We start from the raw sequence: 19,899 nt of genomic DNA, 5'->3' as shown, positions 1-19,899 counted from the left end.
CCTTGTTGGTATTGCTACGTCTCTACAGCGTACAGCCATGCATGTACATTCTCACAAAGTGTTTATAGGTGTCAGTCTTTCAACATATAGACTCCGTAGACGTTTAAAATACATGTTTGGGATATTGTGTATGATTGTGTTATTTGCACCTAATCCTTCCTCATATTAAAGACATAATGAAAATGCTGTAATTGTTACGTGCTCAGGTGGGGAAGTAAGAATGGTGATGATGGTGATGTAAGAATGCTGCATCATAGTTTCATACATGTAACGTGATTTACACTTGTAGCATGCAAGCCTTGTTGGTGCAGAAAGTTAACATTATCTGGTAAGCAATGAACACTGAATAGCAAAATCCTTACGGTACACAACCAAATGTGCAAGGGGTTTTGTCATCAGCGACTTACCAACAAAACTATTTAGTGAGTCAGACCTATAGAAAACATCCCATGACTGAGTGCATTCTCTAATAATTAACGTTACGGCGTAATATATTAACAAGCTGGAGCAAACAGTGACTCACCTGGTCAAGGTAGCCGTCTTTCTGCCCATATTTGGGCATAACACACACACACACACTCACACACACACACACAAACAAACACACACACACACACATACACACACACAAACACACACACACACACACATACAAATACACACACACAAACACATACAAACACACACACACACACAAACACACAGCAAACTACCGTGATCAGCATGCGTGTCACCTTTGCCTTTTCGCATCATTGTACATTATAATGGTTGGTTCATTCAGAAACGCATGCGCATACACTGTGTACAACGCCTCGCAGGCAACCTCATCAGTTGCTTGAATTATGCTTTTGTGTACAAAGTGACGTAATCACATTGTTACAGAATTACTTTAAAATTCAACATATGTGCAGATTAAAATTGCTTGGTAGAGTAGCAAACAACAAAGTAGTGTAGTTGAGTTGTTCGAGTGTCCAAGTGATACAAGTACATAATATATCATACGTGCTATTACATTTCAGTGCTGTTTAGTATTTGTACCATGTATGGACGTCTTTTGTATCTGTCAGTTCTTTCATAGATAGGGTCTAACAGGTGAGAAACCCTGGTCCGCTCACCTCGCCACGGTGAGGTGGGAGCCAGTTTCTGAACTTTTCAAACGACAACCGGTGATTAGCGAATTCGAGAGTTGGCATGCAGTTCAAGTGTCAGACGGTCTGACAGGCCTCAGTGTAGGATGTGTAATCGGTGCCGAGGATTGTACGGCAGACCCGAGATGAGCGTCTATTTAATTGTATTGGTAAAAAAAAATATTCACATCTTCAACACAGCTTCCACCATACAAGATCTGGGTCCTTTCACGTAACGACAGGGTGTTGGGCCCAGAACCCTTGGTTAGTTTCGTGCACTTAATACGTCACTTTCAGCTTCGCTTCACTCAGGTGGAGATGAATACTTAGCGTCGGTTTATAGGGACATCTCTCAGATAGGACGTTCAATGGAGGTCCCGTGTTTGACAACGTTAAAGAGCTTACCCAACTAATCGAAAAGGGCCGGGATGCTTAAATTCCGGTGTCAGTGGATCGAAAACCCGAGCAGCCCTGGTAACTCTTGCTTCTCCTATATATTCAGTTAGTCGAGCTTGCCAAAGGCTAACGTCACATGTCCACAAAGGGACCCGAGCGGACAGTTTAAGGGGACGAAAATTACGATATAAATGTAACATGACAACAAAAACACAAAAAGGACCAAAAATAATTCAACAGCATGCCTTGTGCACACACCCTCACACTCAGGGTTGACTATCGCCTAGGCTTTGCCGCGATAGTCAACCCTGAGTGTGAGGGTGTGTGCATATTTATTGGCCTAAACTTTAATTTTCATTTCCGCAGACAGCCCTCTCATACTATCCCCAGATCTCATACTACTTGTCCCTCCGGTGAGAGCCTTTCAGCGCAACACTAAGTTCCCTTCAACCTCACATCACTGTACTGTTCAATTGCCGGTTTCCAAGTTCTTCTATATCTACATCAACAGTTTTCCCCGGACAGCAAAATTATGGAACTCACTTGACGACTCTTGCTTCCTCCTGTCTACAACTTACCAGCCTTCAAAACCAATGTCCACCGCTATCTCCGTGCACAGTTATTTCCAACTTCTTGGTTCATTGCCTTGAAGTTGTCTCGTGACCTTGCTTTGAACAATCTCGTTAAAAAGAAAATTTTTAAAAAGCCGAGTGGGCCCCGGGTAGGAAATGTTTCGTAGGCCTTAGCTTAATTTTTCTGACTAGGGAGAAGGTGAGGGAGAAGGGATGCTGCTACAGTGGGTGTTTAGTGCCCAGAAGTGGTAGATGCGATCTTGCAAACTCGTGACAAAACATTCAAAATAAGCAAAAAAAGGCTTACAAGAGGAAGACAAAGTGTGTGTTTGGAGATCGTACAGTGCCCTTCCATAGGGCCGATCTGTGAGAGGTACGGGATGAAGGAGAATTCTTTGTACACAACCAGTGGGTACTTACATAGCTTACGTTTCGATGTCTCTCAGACACCTTCGTCAGAGCTTCTAACTGGAGTTCTGCTTCTCACCGCTATATGTAGCCGATGTAGGTGGCGCTTTTGCGGTGAGAAAACAATCCCAAACGTGGCTTAGTTTGTATCCCCCCTCGTCCCGGTTCATCACTGGGGTTGGCTTTCTTATCCATATGGCCTCCTTAATCCACCGTGCCCGCCTATTGTCTTCCCCGTCTATGACCTTCGCCCCCTCCCAGTCAATTACGCAATTGTTCCTGGCGATATGGTCTGTAACTGCCGACTTCTTTTCTTCTTTCAGCGCAAGTCTTTTCTGTGATCTTGTGTATCTTGTAGCATCTATATTGTTGGCTTCTTTCTTGTATTCTTCTAACCTCGTCCCAAAAGTCCTTCCTGTTTCACCAATGTACACCTGATCACAGCTCTGACAAGGGATTCTGTGCACACAGTCTGTTTTAGCTAGATCCTCCTGTTTGTCCTTGGGATGCACTAACAGACTTGTCAGTGTTGTTTTGGGTTTGACTGCAGTGGCTATCCCATACATAAGGAGGATACAAACTAAGCCACGTTTGGGATTGTTTTCTCACCGCAAAAGCACCACCTACATCGGCTACATATAGCGGTGAGAAGCAGAACTCCAGTTAGAAGCTCTGACGAAGGTTTCTGAGAGACATCGAAACGCAAGCTATGTAAGTACCCACTGGTTGTGTACAAAGAATTCTCCTTCATCCTATATTCTACCAACCTGATGAAACTATTTTCGGATGTGAGAGGTATGTCTGATAAGTTCCTATCCTTACAGGTACGCGGTGCGGCCCATGCAGGCGCTGAAGAAACTGGGCGTGTCTGGCCCCACCCCATTGCCGCTCATCGGAAACCTGCATCAGACTATGAAAGCGGTGAGCGTTTTAGTTGCCAATAGAATGCTGAACCAACCATCACCCAGACAGTATAATAAAATTAGTTTATAAGGATAATCTTTATTTACGATTTAAGTATTGCTTTGTATGTCATGGGGTTAATTTGTTTACCTATTTGTTATAGCTAGTTTAGTGCTTCTGTACAATGATGTATAGTTTCTGATGTTTGTTGTGAGAAACAACATGATTTCTCATTTACTTTTTTAAGTTTTCCTTTGCACGTCATGACGGTATAATCATAATTTTGATTCAATTATCAATTTATTATATATAGCTATCTAAGTCGTTTGTTACAATGCTGTATCACTTTTGATGTTGGTTGTGAGAACTGTGAAGTGCTTGGAATATAAGTCGTTTCAATGGTTGTGAATAAAGATGTGTGGGGGGGGGGAAATTCCTCCTTGAAAAAAAAGTTGGACAAAAGTTGGATTTTATGAAAAAAAAGTTGTTTTATATGCAGGGCCCTCATGAACCATATAGCCGACAAATAGTATTACACAATGACATTATACACCAAAAAGTAGTTACTCAAGCAACTGGATAAGGTTTTGAAACGGTCAGACGTTTCGGATAGAATCCACTATCCTTCGTCAGTGACACTGAAAAGATCTGGAAGAAACATGTCTTTTATACTCTAACTATGAATGAAGACAATTTCAGATGTCCAATAGGAAAGGTTGTAAGACAATGAAACGTCTGACCGTTTCCAAAACCATATCCAGTTGCTTGAGTAACTACTTTTTGGTGTATCTTATTACCTGGATGTCTAACCTACATCGACGTACAATGACATTATGATCGTTTCCATATGATAGATTCCAGGTGCGCTCACTGACAGGTATGGAAACTTCTTCATTGTCTTTAAGTATCGCTAATGTAACGTTAAATTCAAATTTCCTCAATCTCTTTTCAGGGCATGTATAATATGGAGGCTCAGGTTGAGGCTATAGCCAAATATGGTACAGTGTACGGGTAAGTTCTTGAAATGTATACAATATCTATGACTCGGGAATTCTGGGATCGGGAATTTGGGTTGTGTATTATTTATGGGTGCATCATTCGATCTAAGTATTGACTTACTTCCTGGGCAAATTTTGACTACAACGGTCAAGTCTAGTAAGGACGACAGAAGTATTTTTGAAATATGAACAAAATAATATATATGATCTTTGTTATGTTTTTACCCCTGAATGACAGCTCCTGGCCCATGGAACAGGGGTTGAAATCCTGTTGTAATTTTAATCTTCCGGTTAGATATTTCTATAATGACAGAGACGACCTCTCACTTTTTTCAACTGAAGCAAACCTGAATAATAAATAAGCTTTCCATGACATGAGTATAATACAATGCATTATTAAACATCAATCATTTATGGAGATATCATCGAGCAAAATCAAGTTATTGTAGTTCATATGGAGCCATTCAAACGTTTCGTTTTCGCTTAGAGTTTTCAACGGCCGTACTCCGCTCCTGGTGATTTCTGACCCGCAGATGCTGAGAGAAATCTTTGTCAAACAGTTCCACAAGTTCACTAATCGTGCGGTGAGTAAAAAGTCCAGCCACTCTGTTGTTTCAATTTATTACACACTTTCAAGAACCTGACATCTAACTCTAGATGTTTCTGACTAAGAGAGAAATGACGTTGTTTTAATGAGCGTTAGTTCAGTTGATGTCCTGATGTCCACGTTCAAGGTTCAAGGTTCTAGTTCAGTACCCATAAATGGTCCATAAATAGTCCATCCACTAGACAAGCTTGTAAAAAGTCTCTTATTTTTGTTAAACAAAAAAATGTTACAATTTATATTCCCAGGATTCGAACAGCACGTCTTTGAGCTGTTGGGAGGGAAATATTTTTGTCGGTACTTACATAAGCGCTCATGTATGTTTTATGATATCAGATTGATTTGATTGTCTTAATTGATCGGTGTTGTCTCTACATGTAGCCGGAAGGGATGGCTCTGGACGTCAAGCCGCAGGCTCGCATGCTGACCCAGCTGGTGGACGATGACTGGAAGAACGTACGGAGTACCATCAGTCCGGCCTTCAGCGGTGGCAAGCTCAAACAGGTACACATGGCTGTTCAAAAGTCATCAAAACCTCAGGATTTGACATGCTTGTCACGACTCTTCAGTTTTGCAGCATTTCAGAACTTTCCATTTTCAATTTTGATCTTGAAAGCAATTGGTGTAACGACCCTTGCACTGGTTTGATCTTGTGTTGGTAGAGCTGATGTAATGACCCTTGGTTTGATCTTGAGTTGGAGCAGCTGGTGTAACGACTCTTGGTTTGATCTTGAGTTGGTGTAGCTGGTGTAACGACCCTTGGTTTGGTCTTGAGTTGGTGTAGCTGGTGTAACGACCCTTGGTTTGATCTTGTGTTGGTGTAGCTGGTGTAACGATTCTTGGTTTGATCTTGTGCTGGTGTAGCTGGTGTAACGACCCTTGGTTTGATCTTGTGCTGGTGTAGCTGGTGTAACGACCCTTGGTTTGGTATTGTGTTGGTGTAGGTGGTGTAATGACCATGGGTTTGATCTTGAGTTGGTGTAGCTGGTGTAACGACCCTTGGTTTGATCTTGAGTTGGTGTAGCTGGTGTAACAACCCTTGGTTTGATCTTGTGTTGATGTAGCTGATGTAACGATTCTTGGTTTGATCTTGTGTTGGTGTAGCTGATGTAACGATTCTTGGTTTGATCTTGTGTTGGTGTAGCTGGTGTAACGACCGTTGGTTTGGTCTTGAGTTGGTGTAGCTGATGTAACGATTCTTGGTTTGATCTTGTGTTGGTGTAGCTGATGTAACGATTCTTGGTTTGATCTTGTGTTGGTGTAGCTGGTGTAACGACCGTTGGTTTGGTCTTGTGCTAGTGTAGCTAGTGTAACGACCCTTGGTTTGATCTTGTGTTGGTGTGGCTGGTATAACGACCCTTGGTTTGATCTTGTGCTGGTGTAGCTGATGTAACCACCCTGGGTTTGATCTTGTGTTGGTGTAGCTGATGTAACCACCCTTGGTTTGATCTTGTGTTGGTGTAGCTAGTGTAACGACCCTTGGTTTGATCTTGTGTTGGTGTAGCTAGTGTAACGACCCTTGGTTTGATCTTGTGTTGGTGTGGCTGGTATAACGACCGTTGGTTTGATCTATGATCTTGTGTTGGTATAGCTGATGTAACGACCCTTGGTTTGATCTTGTGTTGGTGTGGCTGGTATAACGACCGTTGGTTTGATCTATGATCTTGTGTTGGTATAGCTGATGTAACCACCCTTGGTTTGATCTTCTGTTGGTGTGGCTGGTGTAACAATTCTTGGTTTGATCTTGTGTTGGTGTAGCTGATGTAACCACCCTTGGTTTGATCTTGTGTTGGTGTAGCTGGTGTAACGATTCTTGGTTTGATCTTGTGCTGATGTAGCTGGTGTAACAACCCTTGGTTTGATCTTTTGTTGACAGATGACAGAAGCAATGAACAGCTGTGCGGACCTGCTGGTGGGAAATATCGGCAACTTTGGAGAAAAGGGCGAATCGTTCGACACGAAGGAGTGAGTACAACCCACAAGTATAAAATTTCCATCATTTATCATTATCTTGTTTTGCCATTTTTTGCATAGATTATGCAAACCAGTTCCGCATTTGCATATTTGGCGCCTGTTAATGTTCCATCTATCATTACATGTGCTACATTTATTGAAGTCCAGTCACCTGCCTAGAATGATAGAAATCGGTCGTTTCTTTTTTTAGTTATCCTCTTTGGAATGTCTTGACAAAAACGCCCCTGCAGTTCCAAAATTAAACATTAGGGGCTCAAACATGCTCCACCGTGCACTGACGTCGACAGCTATCTGCTAGCCAAATGTTAGGACCATATCATGTCCAAGACAAGAGATACATTGAAAAAACTGCTGTGATAGAGTATTCTCAATGTTTATGCAAATTCACCCCCATTTTTTCCTAACCAGTATTTCATTTTGTACAATTTGGTCTGAGCTACCCAGATACCAAAAAACATGAAAATCCATTATTCTTGTTATAGCTTGTCTATAATGCGAAGTATCAAAACATGACGTTCCGCTTCAGTACCCAGGGATGCCGCTAGGGACCCAATGTCTAATTATTTCTAGTGTTCATCACACCCCACCAACACACCAAGTATGAAACCAATCCATCCAGCCATTCTTGAGTTGACAGACAGACAGACAAACGCTAGTGAAAAAATATCATGGAAATCCATCGTTCCTATGTTCCGTTATGCTCCTTGGAAGATTTTGTTCCTGCAGTTCCAGAGCAAGGAACTGCATCACTTCTTCCTTACGTCATAATATGCCACCAAAATATCAAGACTATAGCATGTCCAGGTCAAAAGATAGAACAAATCGAACTTCTGCTGCAGTATCAAGGTCAAACATCAGGGGGCCCAAAATCGACCCTGACCATCATCTTTCCAACACCTACCCACATACCAAATATCATTACAATCCATCCAGAGGTTCTAAAGTTATGGTGACCACAAATATGTTATTCACGGACAATTTCAAGATAATGAAAGTATGACGTAATTCCTGTATTCCAGATTGACAGGTGCTTTCACTACTGACGTCATCGCCCGGACAGCGTTCGGTTTGGAGATTGATTCCCAACATAACCCGGAGGATCCATTTGTCGTCTATTCAAAAAAGGCTTTCAACTTTAACTTCCTGAATCCACTGATCTGGCTCTTTTGTAAGTTCACCATCAGTTTGTCATACAATGATATACTGTTACGCGTATCTCAATTGAATTTTAGACGAGCCTTTAAGGCTACAGCATTAAGTTTGAATGGAGATTTCATGTAGTTCACTTCAGCTAAACATGACGTCAAGATACTATAAACATTTCATGGTATAGTAAGATCATAGAACTCTTGTTGTCGCTGCTATTGAATGTTCTATGTTGTTCAACAAACTGATAACCTTGAGAAATTGTTTTTGTTTCAAATAATTCAACCACTCTTTTTGCACACAATTCAAGTGCAACAGTTTATAAATCATTTTAATACACTTTTGAAATATTTTCGTCGTATATTCGCCTGCGAAAAGTCTGTATATCAATTTCTAAGCAATGTGTGATAATAATATTATTTATATATTTTTTTCTCTTTCCTCTGTTTTTCTCGGCAGTCCTGTTTCCCAGCATCATGAAACCGATTCTGGAGAAGTTTAACTACAATTTCATGGCCAATGATGTTACTGACTTCTTCTACAACATCGTTGATCAGGTCATGGGGATGAGGAAGAATGAACACGTAGGTGTCTGAATAAAGAACATTCCTCCTAGAAGTCAGTGCCTCGATTTGACTTATGTTACGTAGTTGAAATATCCGATCGGTAAGATCGAACTTAGAGTTTGACAGGATTTTGCGGCCATCACAAACTGAAGAGTGACTGTTGCAAATTTCACACCATTGCTGTGAGAATTTGCGAAAACCTGAGGTCGGATACAAGGTGCAAACCCTACCAAATATACACCGTGGATAATTTAGCCCATGATTATTTTGAAAGAAGTTGTCACAAGTATGAACGACTATACCTGGAACTGTAACGTTACTTCTATTAATACTTTTCTCCTCCATTTTACCTCGTTATTCTTGTCGTATTATAAAAAGTTCCCAAAGGTACTAAATGTAACGTTAATTGCGATAATCAAGACTATGTATTAATGTGTTGAAGGGTCGCGTGGACTTTATGCAGCTGATGGTGAACGCCCACAAGGATGATGACCCTGACAATGATGCCACCCAAGTGCCAGGAACTAAGAAACGTAATGTCTTTTACCTCCCTATTCTTCAGAACAAATGTCAACTTGATTTGCACACATCCTTCTTCTCCATATATAGTGTTGGTTATTTTATTGTTGTGTAACCTTAAAACTATCATCCTGATTCTCATATCAGCTCTGACCAAGGACGACATTGTGGCCAACTCGTTTCTGTTCTTTCTCGCTGGTTATGAAACAACGGCAACCACGATGGCGTTCACGCTGTACAACCTGGCTCTGCACCAGGAGGCACAGGACAAGGCTAGGGAGGAGATCAACCAAGTCATGGAGGACAGGGTATGTTAACTTGATGGCAATTACTGAAAACCCAGACATGTCCTTCCTTATGTACATGAATACATTTTCCCAATTTACTGTAATGGACGTATTTGGTAAACATGGGCTCCAATAATCACTTTGATTATGACATCCATATTCACAGGACCTAGTGGACTATGAGGCTGTCCACAACATGCCGTACCTCGACATGTGCATCAATGAGACTCTCCGCATGTACTCTCCTGCTGCCAAGTAAGTAGATAGTACCAGGGTTGTAGCCAGCCTGAAATCATTTTCAGTCCCCTTGATTTTGAATCAGAAAGAACGAGACGTCGAGCCGAAGGCAACGTTCCTATTAAAGGGGATCCGGGGGCATACTCCCTTTAAAAATTTTGAAATCTAAACCCTCTGAAACCCAATTTCCAGCATTTTGAGGTGTAGATTTTGCTGGTAGACTAAGCTGTTCATCTGTTTTGGTGAAAAATTATACAAGAAGACAGTTTTTTATATCTTATCTTATATAAACTAGAGGTGTGCCCTTTCTCCAGCAATGGCCGTGTTGCAGGGGAAGACGTCAAGCTGAAATGGTTGACAATCCCGAAGAACATGCTGGTTCTTATTCCTATTCTCGGAATCCACCACGACCCAGAACGCTGGCCGGAGCCGGACAAGTTCATCCCTGAAAGGTACACTCTGGCTGCGTACAACAATACAATGCAATAAAATGTTGGATATTCTGAGGCTTATATTGTAGAGGCTCTTACTATGACATGACATTAGAAGCTGTACAATGCTGAAGATTGCAATTAGAATTTTCAAAATACTTAGTTGCACATAGAATATTCCTATGACAGTATCTGTAGAAGACGAGGTAAACATTCGACATTTGCTGATCTACATTTCTTAACCATTTATCTGGTGTCTATCTATGTCTGAAAATCGAACTACGAGGAGCAAGATGTTTGTCAGTATTACATGGCTGTACATACTAATCTTGTGACACCGCACTACTGTAGATTCACTAAGGAAGAAAGAGAGAAGAGGGACCCGTTTGATTGGCAGCCGTTTGGGGCGGGGCCGAGGAACTGTATCGGGATGAGGCTGGCTCTGATGGAGATGAAGGTCGGACTGGCCAGGGTGCTGATGAAGTACCGCATCGTGACTGGACCCGACACGGACGTACGTTCCGCAATCATACAACATGTCTGTTATAGTAGCTCTTTCACAATGTGGAACTGTATATCAATAAACTGAACTACGAAGTGCATTGAATTATCAGCAAAGTGTGAATTTCATCACATGATAAAATCATGCAATCTTATGCCCCTGTAGGACATACGGCATATATCCATGCACCATCAGTACTTTTGGAAAGACAGTTCAACCCTATCCAGACCGGGGGAGGGGGCGGGGAAACTTTTGAGAAGCCAAATTCTTTACTGTGGCTTTGTTTTCTGTGACCTGTACACCATTCTACCCCAGCTAGACAGTGTGGTCATGTTGTCAAACAAACACCATTTCGGTTTGAAAGCTGAATCTGTCAATGCTTTATTTGTTGTGTGAGTGATTGTTGATTTCCGCGTGTTTTTCTTAGATTCCTTTGAAGATCATGAAGTACAAGCAGTTCCCCACCCCTGAGAACGGGATACGCCTGAAGGCGGAGCTGCTGCATCCTGGAAGCGACTGATTCCGTTTTGGTTCCCGGAATAGAACTAGCACATAAAAAATGTGCCTTGATTTGTCACATGCTTAGAAAATTGACGCATTGTTACATTTGACGGTACAGCGTACATTGACATGAATTTTGGCAGGAACTCTAGCTTTCTCATAGATCTTAACTGAATATTTGCACGGTGCTGATGTTGCGTCTCTGGATGAAATAAGGAAATGTTTACAAACATTTTGTCGTTCATTCAGAATAATATTGTTACGTCTTAGCTTGCAATCATTTTCAGTTTCCTCAGCAATAGGGTGGATTTCTGTTGAATTCAGTGCTGCATTTTCTTTAATTTTTTCTGCAAGTTCTTTGTTTAAACGTTAGATATAGTAGAAAGGCACTGTGCGTCCTAACTGGAAATCGAACCTATGTCGCTCAACATGCCATTCGCATGGAGATAGTTCCATGGCGACCTACTGTTGTTCACTTGAGTCTTCTACTTATAGTGCAGTCCATTTCAAAGACTATAAATGCGAGGATGTACTTCTGTATGAATCCTCTGATATTCTTGTGTCTGTATAGAGGTTGGTTTGTTATTTCATACGTAATTCTGTACAATTTGTAAAATATGTAATGAGAACAGAGCATTGGTGTTCTGAAATTCAAACCACTATGACGGAAAACCTTTCACAAAAGTCTTATAGCTAGGGTAGAAAACCTTGCACAGAAAATTCAGGGGCTAAAACACATTTGTAATAAGACTGGCAATAAAAACGTTATTGCCATGGCGACGATTGAGGTGAACATCAACATAACGTTAACTGAAACCGGGAATCGACTGAAAATTCCCTGTAATGTATCGCACTCAGCGCCCCCTTATGGTTTGTTTATGAACTACATTTTATGCACGCACAGAAACTAATGCATAGACTTTACATACAGGTAGCCCATTCATCAATCAACCTTAGATGTTTTCAATCCTATCTACATGTACCTGACACAACATGTACAAGTGTATAACTGTCTTAATGTCATACCTGTGACGCGAAAACGTTCGATACTGGTGTCCCGGACCGGCTGATAACTTTCCGTAGGGCCTGGGCTTATCACACGGGCTCCATTCGAATAAATCGAACTGTTTCGAGTGGGCCGAGTACGGCGCCATCGAAAGTTCGAATACCTGATTCGGACGTTGGAACATTGCTGTTGCAACACTTTTGGTTCGAGCCATCAAGCCACAAGCTTATTTTCACATTCGACCATCATTTTTTTTCTTTTTTCGTTCCTGGGGTGAAGTGAGGTATGAGAGAAGTCGCCAGGGCCGTGGATCAGGGGTGGGCTGATTAAAGTTTCCGTAACCGACTTTCTTAATCAAACTTGGCACACTGCTTGGTCTTTAAATGGTTAAACTTTAGTTTATTTTGGTTAATGAAAAATCAGTCTACAAAAGCCTTTAATCAACAAATCGCACATTTGGCTATTATTCAAACTGCCTGTAATACAGCAGCTCACTTCATTCTATCTGCTGTAAAGGATGACCATTGAGAGTTAAGAAATGAAAATTAGCATGTAACCCATAGAGAGACTCACTATTATATGAGCACATGTGAAATTTCAGCTTCCTAAATTAGTTATAAGTGGATCAGATCTAGAGGAACACTTGCTACTAAAAATTGATATATTTCAATATCAAGAGGGCAATATACTATATTCCTTTTTTCAACTCATTCGATGACATATCCGGTGACGTTCAAAACGGAGTAGCTCGGGAAATACCAATTCTGTGGGAAGGGGTGGCAGGACTTATATCTACGTCGAATGATATGTGAATACATACAGACACATATCGTGCATTTATAGTTAATTACTCATATGTCAAAAGCTCATAGACTATACAATGCCGAAGGCAACTACAGTAAGTGTGGCAATAAAAACTATTGTCATGGCGACGGTTGTTTATGATTATTAATGTAAATGAGACCCTAATTTACATGACTTACCGTCTTATGTTCAACTTAACGTACATGTTGCTGCAAAATGTAGCAAGAATGGAATTTTCGTCATTTAACACTATAATACAAAATTTCTCATTGATTACGTAAATTAGGTAACAATTTGCATAATTGATGCCTGTCGATATTTCTCTTCTATAATGAAATTACTATTATGTGCCTTATAAAACTGTGGTCATTGATTATGCAAATTAGCCCCTGGTTTGCATTAGTAGTCCTTATCTATGGAAGGCATCTCCGAAGTTATCTACATATCGAAAATCACGATGATCCGTCAACCCCTTCCCGAGTTATTCCCTTCCAAAGATGTGGTGCAATTACGCACGGGCGGTCGGACTGTTGTGGTATTTCGGGAATTTTTGCCAATCAGATTTAACAGTAAACCTTATAATTCTCTCTCTTTCAGTTACATATTTGTTCGTATTCTAACATAAACTGTCCTCATTAATGTTGCAAATTAGCCCGTGATTTGCATGATTTACATTTGATTATGTAAAGCATGTCTGAGGCTATCTACCGTAGTTTTCGTTTGCTTGTTTGTTTAGGGCGTTTTGCCAATATGGCTACTTGTACCTCTACAGTCCTTCAGTGCTCAATACTAGTCTGTAACCAGACCTCATTTTGTTGAAATACAGTTTATGCGTCCTTGCTTACATGCAGTATTAGAGGATACATGTACTTTAAATCAAATAAAGGCGGTGTGGAAACATGATGTTACCTTGTTAACGTCATTGACTTTTGACTGAAACCAAAATTGACAATTGTAAAAGATCAATAATACCAGCTTTTAAGTGGTTTTCTAAGCAGCGAGTGTCGTGCACCCAAAGATAGTATAAATTATGTAACAGGATAGTAGAGTTTTCTTTTACAACAACAGTTGATATTACCTGCTGACGTTTAGATGCTTATCAGACCTTCCTCAGAGCTTCTAACTGGAGTTCTGTTTCTCGCCGCTATATGTAGCCGATGTAGGTGGCGCTTTTACTCCCCTCGTCACGGTTCATAATTGGGGTTAACTTCGAATTCCTTATCTAGACTGTTTCTTAACTCCACTGGCTACGCCTGTACTGTTTTCAGCCGCTTTTTTCACGGTGTTCCTTAGCAACGTTTGTGATTGTGTTCTCGCCGCAAACTGGCCACCTACATCGGCTCTACATATAGCGGCGAGAAGCAGAACTCCAGTCAGAAGCTCTGATCAAGGTGTCTGATAGACATCGAAATGTGAGCAGGTGATATTAGCTGGTTGTGTAAAAGAAAACTCTACTATCCTATGAACTATCGACTTGATGAAATCATTTCGGTAGTATAACGTTATGTAATATATATACTAACATTTAGTTACTCAGCATTTTTCCCGCGAGTAATCCAACCTTTGTTCAGAAGTTGGCTAATTTACCTGCCGAAACAAATTTCAAATTTGTAATCTATAAATAGTTACAAGTAGGGGTGGGTACCGGTGCAGAAAATTCAGGTCCAGGTCCGGTTCAGGCCCAGAGGATCAGGTCCAGGTCCGGACCTGAACCTGGACCCGATTCGGTATGTGATATGTGAATGGACGACACTCAAAACAGTCACCGGGTCCATTTTGCTACAAAGAAATATCTTTGGTGGAGCATTCGACTGCCACTGGCGTTTTAAAATCCTACAACTAACTGCCTCTGGTAGACTTGGTAGAAAGGACTATAAACTCCACTCTACTTCGCTCTTGTTAATTTCTTCGACCAGTAAGCCCAAAAGACGGGTGAATGCCTGATCATATAATCTGTTCATTTTCCAATAGGTCCAACATCCGGTCCACCGAATTTTTTCAGGTCCGGTTTTTCTGGACCGTTCCAATGATCACGAGAAAAACGGTTTTGTACTGGTACCCACCCCAAGTTACACGTATGCATTGCTTTGACGGCTCTGAGGGCCACTAGGAGAAAAAAAAAACTTTCCAGTGATTTAATATTTTAAACATTAACGTTACATCACATATTTCCCATTAGGCTTAAAAGGGCCTTAAAAGGCTTCTTGATCACGAAGTTCAGATGTTTGGGGAAGTCATCTTCATTTTTTGCTCAATAATCATGCAAATCTAGTCCCAATTTGCATAATGCGCATCACTACGTTGCTCTTCATCAAGTCAAAAGTCATGAAAATTTCCTTCATTCCTTGTTGACTAATCAATCCTCTGTTTTCAAGTATGCAGGTATCTTAAATGCAAGTCATGTAAATTAGGACCTAGTTGGCATAAACAATGAGAAAATACTACAATGGCAAAGGAATACGTTAATTGAAGTGTTTTACATACTTTAAATCAATACTTCACCACGTCATGTAATTAATATTAAACGTTAGAGTTAACACATACAAATGCATAATTTATGGAATGTTGCCCGAAACACGAACTAGACCAAGACAATTCTTGTCAAACGACAGAACAGTAGTAATTTTCTTATTTTCCATTTGACGTGAGCGCCCCAGGCCTAAACAGCCAGGAACCGGCACAAACATCGTGTGAAATAAATGGGAATTAACATCGGTGTGAGACCAAAGGGTCAAAGGTGAAAATGGTCGGGACCAGGAAGAAAGTTGGCGGAATATTCCTAGTCCTGCCTTTGTTGTTGTTTGTTTGCGTCGGTGAAGAGGACGTCAGGAGGAGACACGTCGTACACGAGCGGGACGACGTCAACGTCAGACATGCGCAGAACACCCGGGACGTGTGTGACGATGGCAAGGTAAAGTCGGCTTGTTGAATGTGACGATCTGTCAATCCAAACATCAACTGTCTAAGATTAATTAAAGCATAATGTAACTTAAAGTATTAGTTAAGTTTTAAAATGAAGTATAGTGAGAAGTGAACCCTGTCTGCACGTGATTCTGTCTATTGTCTGTGCGTCCGTCACAGTTTACCCTTAGCAGTGTGTTGGAATGTGCATATTTGTGTGTGTGTGTGTGTGTGTGTGTGTGTGTGTGTGTGTGTGTACGTGTGAAATTATGCGTGTTTCTGTATATTAGTGTGTGTGATATGTGTGTATTTGTATGTCAATGTGTGTGTGAGAGAGTGTGTGTATTTGTGAATGTGTACTAGTATGTGTGTGTAATTATGTGTGTAACGTTATGTGTGTGAATGTGTATCTGAATGTGTGTGTGTTTCAACAACATGTCAGTGTGTGTGTGTGTGTGTGTGTGTGTGTGTGTGTGTGTGTGTATGCATACAAATTGTATGACATTGTGTGATAATTAGCGCAGACAACATTTTGGTGTATTTAAGGTGCTTAGTGCTGACGATGCTTTTAATTATAAAACTTTTGACTTGAAATCTTTATTCACTAGAGATGGGTCTCATAGCTCCCGCAGAAATTTAAGGTTGTGTGCCCCAAGTTTACCGTTTGTTTCAAAATTGTGCAAGAATCACATGGGGTCTCACAAGACTAGATATTTCCATGTGAAGCATTACACAGAGATTTTGTTTCCTGGAAACTATAACTGTGCCCGGCACACTCAGCTGACAGTAGCAGATTGTCCTCACTCCCGGACCTGTTTCAGTTTTTCTCACAATGCAGCACTAACGACTTGTGATGTCCGAATCTCCACTCAGGTTATGAATTTTTATTCCAGTCGCTGAGTGACGCAGAAAATCTGAAAAGTGACTCAGATCAGTTATGATGTAGAATGTAGTGAGTGATTTCTGCCTAGTTCTCAGCCATGGCATGATGCATGAAATGTAACTGTCACAGTGATATTCTAGAGTGAAGAGTACAATGTAACATCTATTATCATAATACCGGTACGTTTACGACGATTTCTCTAGCCATACTGATTTGACAAATTGCCAACGCATAATTTTCTCCAGTTATATTATATGTTGCTGTTATAGGTTACCCTTGCCACTTCTTCTGTGTAACTTTTCTGCCACTCTTGTCCTGCTAAAAGCGTAATATTGTAATTGTAACACGCCGCAGAATTACACGGCGAACGGGCGAGTGGTTGGGAGGGGGTAAAAAAATACCGGTAGGAAGAAACACGGCACAATTAACTGCCGCTATGTACATTTATACATCCTCTGATGTTCCTTCCTTTTCTGTCAGTAAATGCATAAAACATAAACCTGCATGAGCATACAAAATGTCATGAGAAAACGGACGTATACTGTCAAGAATTTTCATTTAAATTCTGTCCGTCACAACCGCTATGACGTAACACTTCACTGCTAGCGTAGATATAAAAATGGCGGGAAAATGGCTGCGTATGTTCAATTTTGCCCATTCAGTCGTAGATCCGGGCTATTATGCAACGGTTCTTCACACTTTTACATGAGTTGTAGGTCACCAACAGAAATTCAAGATTGTTGTTGAATCATGTTCGTCTTGTGCCGTGAGCATGTGTAATTATGATCTATAAATTTGGCAATGAATGTGACAGTGTGTTCGTCCCACGACGAGCTGCCTACCCCGAAAAAGATACTGTGGAACAAACTGTCACTGAAGCACCGCAAGACTCTGGGACTGGATAAGTTTATCAAGGAACTGTAAGGTCTAGATGGAAATGACAAGTGAAATTGTGAGTTTTGATATGTCGTTTTGTGGTTATGCACTATTGTATGTGTTATTGTAGTATTGCAAAGTTTTAAATTGTATTTTTGTTTACCCAGCATTGCCTGAAAAACAGGTTGTTATGTACCTGAGTGTTACTGCTGGTAAAATAAATAAACTGAAACTGAAACTGAAACGTACAGTAGCTAGTTTCCACTCCTTTTGGCCTGTATCAGCACACCGCACACTTGAAGTGTATTAGAACGCTCTGCCCACACTGCTGTTTTATGGCATTCTTACTTAGGGGCTGAAGGCATTTTGACTCACCAGAAATGGTAACTTTTTTTGTTTATGCCATCTTTTTACCAAATCCATCACAATGCTTAGTTGTAAATTGGTAGTAATGTATGCTTCCTGTCAGCCCAATATAGAAGTTACAAAAAGCTTGGATGTAGTATTGACTGGTCAGCGATAATGTGATGACCATTTTAAATGGTGCAAGGTTTACGAGACAGACACACGCATATATAGGAGACATGCTGTCTACATAATGTGTAGAAGATAATTTATTGACAGTACATTATTTGACAGTATGGATTGTGAATAAATGGTTCCTTGCAGAGAAATAACATGGCTTCATTTCTAACAAGTTTAAAATATATACCTAGACCATTCAATCACTTTGAATCACATATGCATTATTAAGTTCTAGACTTAAGACATAGACTTTATTTATTCATCTAGGAATTTACACTGTCAGATATTTTTTCAAGAAATCCTGGTTACTGAAAAAACAGTAACATTACAACAGTTGTACATTTCAACACCAAAATTGTACATATTAGTCAACATAGTGTCCGATTCATTCAACTAACATTACTTGAGACATTATTCATTCAATTTACATTACTTGAGACATGATGATTAGGAAATTCACAATAGTAGAAACTAGTGAGTTACTGTTGAAAAAGCTGTGTTAAACTTTTATTGTTCTAGCGGGAGATAATGCCATAATTTTGTTACAGAAACTACAGACAACAAGTCAAAAAGTGATTTAAAATCCGTACACTGTCACACCTAGTACATAATGCACGTTTATTACAATTTTATCCCCGAGGGCTAACATCTAGTTCCTAATTACTATTCACATTAATCTATAATACTAGTAGTAGACAAATTTGAACCAAGCAAATAACCTTTGTCATAGGGGGCCTTTTGCTCATATAAATTGTATGGACATTCTGAACAATGCAATTGCAAGTCATTACTTGATCTGTCTAATTAATGAAGACACTGCTTTATAATACTTAAATGATAATTGATGCCCATTGTATAGTGAATGAGTGAATGAGTTTATTGCTCAACAATCGCACAGGGTACAATGTATGGCAACCAATAACAACTAATAGCTATAGAGACAAGTAAGCACTAAGAGGCTTAGTAGCATACAAAACAGTAACAAAAAATTATTGATAACAGTACAGTTATGTATGAGTAATCTGGTCTCGCATTTGGAATACATTATGAAGAAACTGGCCTACGTGGACGGATATATGAGTTGAACATGAGAGCAATATATGGAAAATATCGTTTTCTGCACCAGTAGGAGAGATGTGTGTTTTGGTTCTAATATTCTTAAACAATGTTTCTCTCTCTTTACTACATAGGTAGGACATTTCATAACAAAGTGTAATTCGTCTTCTATCTTTTCATGACATGTAGGACACAGTCTCTGAGTGGCTGGTGTGTTACGGTGATGACATAGTAGTGACACATGTCAATTACACATGTCAAATGTTGAGTATCACCAGACATAGATTATTCAAATTTGGACATTATTTGCATAATGTATGAGGAAATACAATACCTATAGCTTCATGAGGAAGGATATTTTTGATATGTTATTTGGAGGGGATAATGAATTGTATCAATTATGCAGGCATTGAAATCCTTTTTTCTTTCTGCATACCTGCACTGGTGCAGATAACATTAAAAATTAACTGCACCAGACAAATTTTACCTGCACCACTTTGACTTTAGCCAGTATGGATCATACTAAAATTGTTCAGGAACCATTGCTATTTTTTTCTTTTATACTATATAGGTGGTAACTGCCAATGCAGCTAAAAACAATCCATATACACCTACATCATAGGACATTTATGTATAAAACCAAGGTACATGGACCAGTGCAGGTTAGGTGCAGGTAG

At 40.2% G+C, this 19,899-nt stretch overlaps 2 protein-coding genes across 2 annotated transcripts in view; both read left to right on the top strand.

Annotated features, from left to right (window-relative positions):
- Positions 1–3,327: 3,327 nt before the first annotated feature.
- Positions 3,328–11,859, top strand: LOC118426698 (cytochrome P450 3A8-like; the record flags this gene model as incomplete). Its single annotated transcript, XM_035836227.1, is given in 13 exon segments — positions 3,328–3,424; positions 4,359–4,417; positions 4,892–4,988; positions 5,390–5,512; positions 6,885–6,973; positions 8,002–8,150; positions 8,588–8,712; positions 9,137–9,227; positions 9,361–9,521; positions 9,667–9,755; positions 10,052–10,189; positions 10,520–10,682; positions 11,098–11,859. Coding segments are annotated over 13 exon segments (1,458 nt in total). The 3' UTR covers positions 11,191–11,859.
- Positions 11,860–15,691: 3,832 nt separating this feature from the next.
- The window catches only part of LOC118426697, a 40,550-nt gene continuing 36,342 nt past the window's right edge, over positions 15,692–19,899 (top strand). The window contains exon 1 of the mRNA XM_035836226.1: positions 15,692–15,892. Coding sequence (XP_035692119.1) covers positions 15,725–15,892 — 168 coding nt within the window. The 5' untranslated portion in view covers positions 15,692–15,724. The remainder of the gene's footprint in view (positions 15,893–19,899) is intronic.

This window comes from Branchiostoma floridae, chromosome 11 (assembly GCF_000003815.2).
Source record: "Branchiostoma floridae strain S238N-H82 chromosome 11, Bfl_VNyyK, whole genome shotgun sequence".
NCBI lineage: Eukaryota > Metazoa > Chordata > Leptocardii > Amphioxiformes > Branchiostomatidae > Branchiostoma > Branchiostoma floridae.
This window is presented reverse-complemented; position numbering and strand designations above follow the sequence as displayed.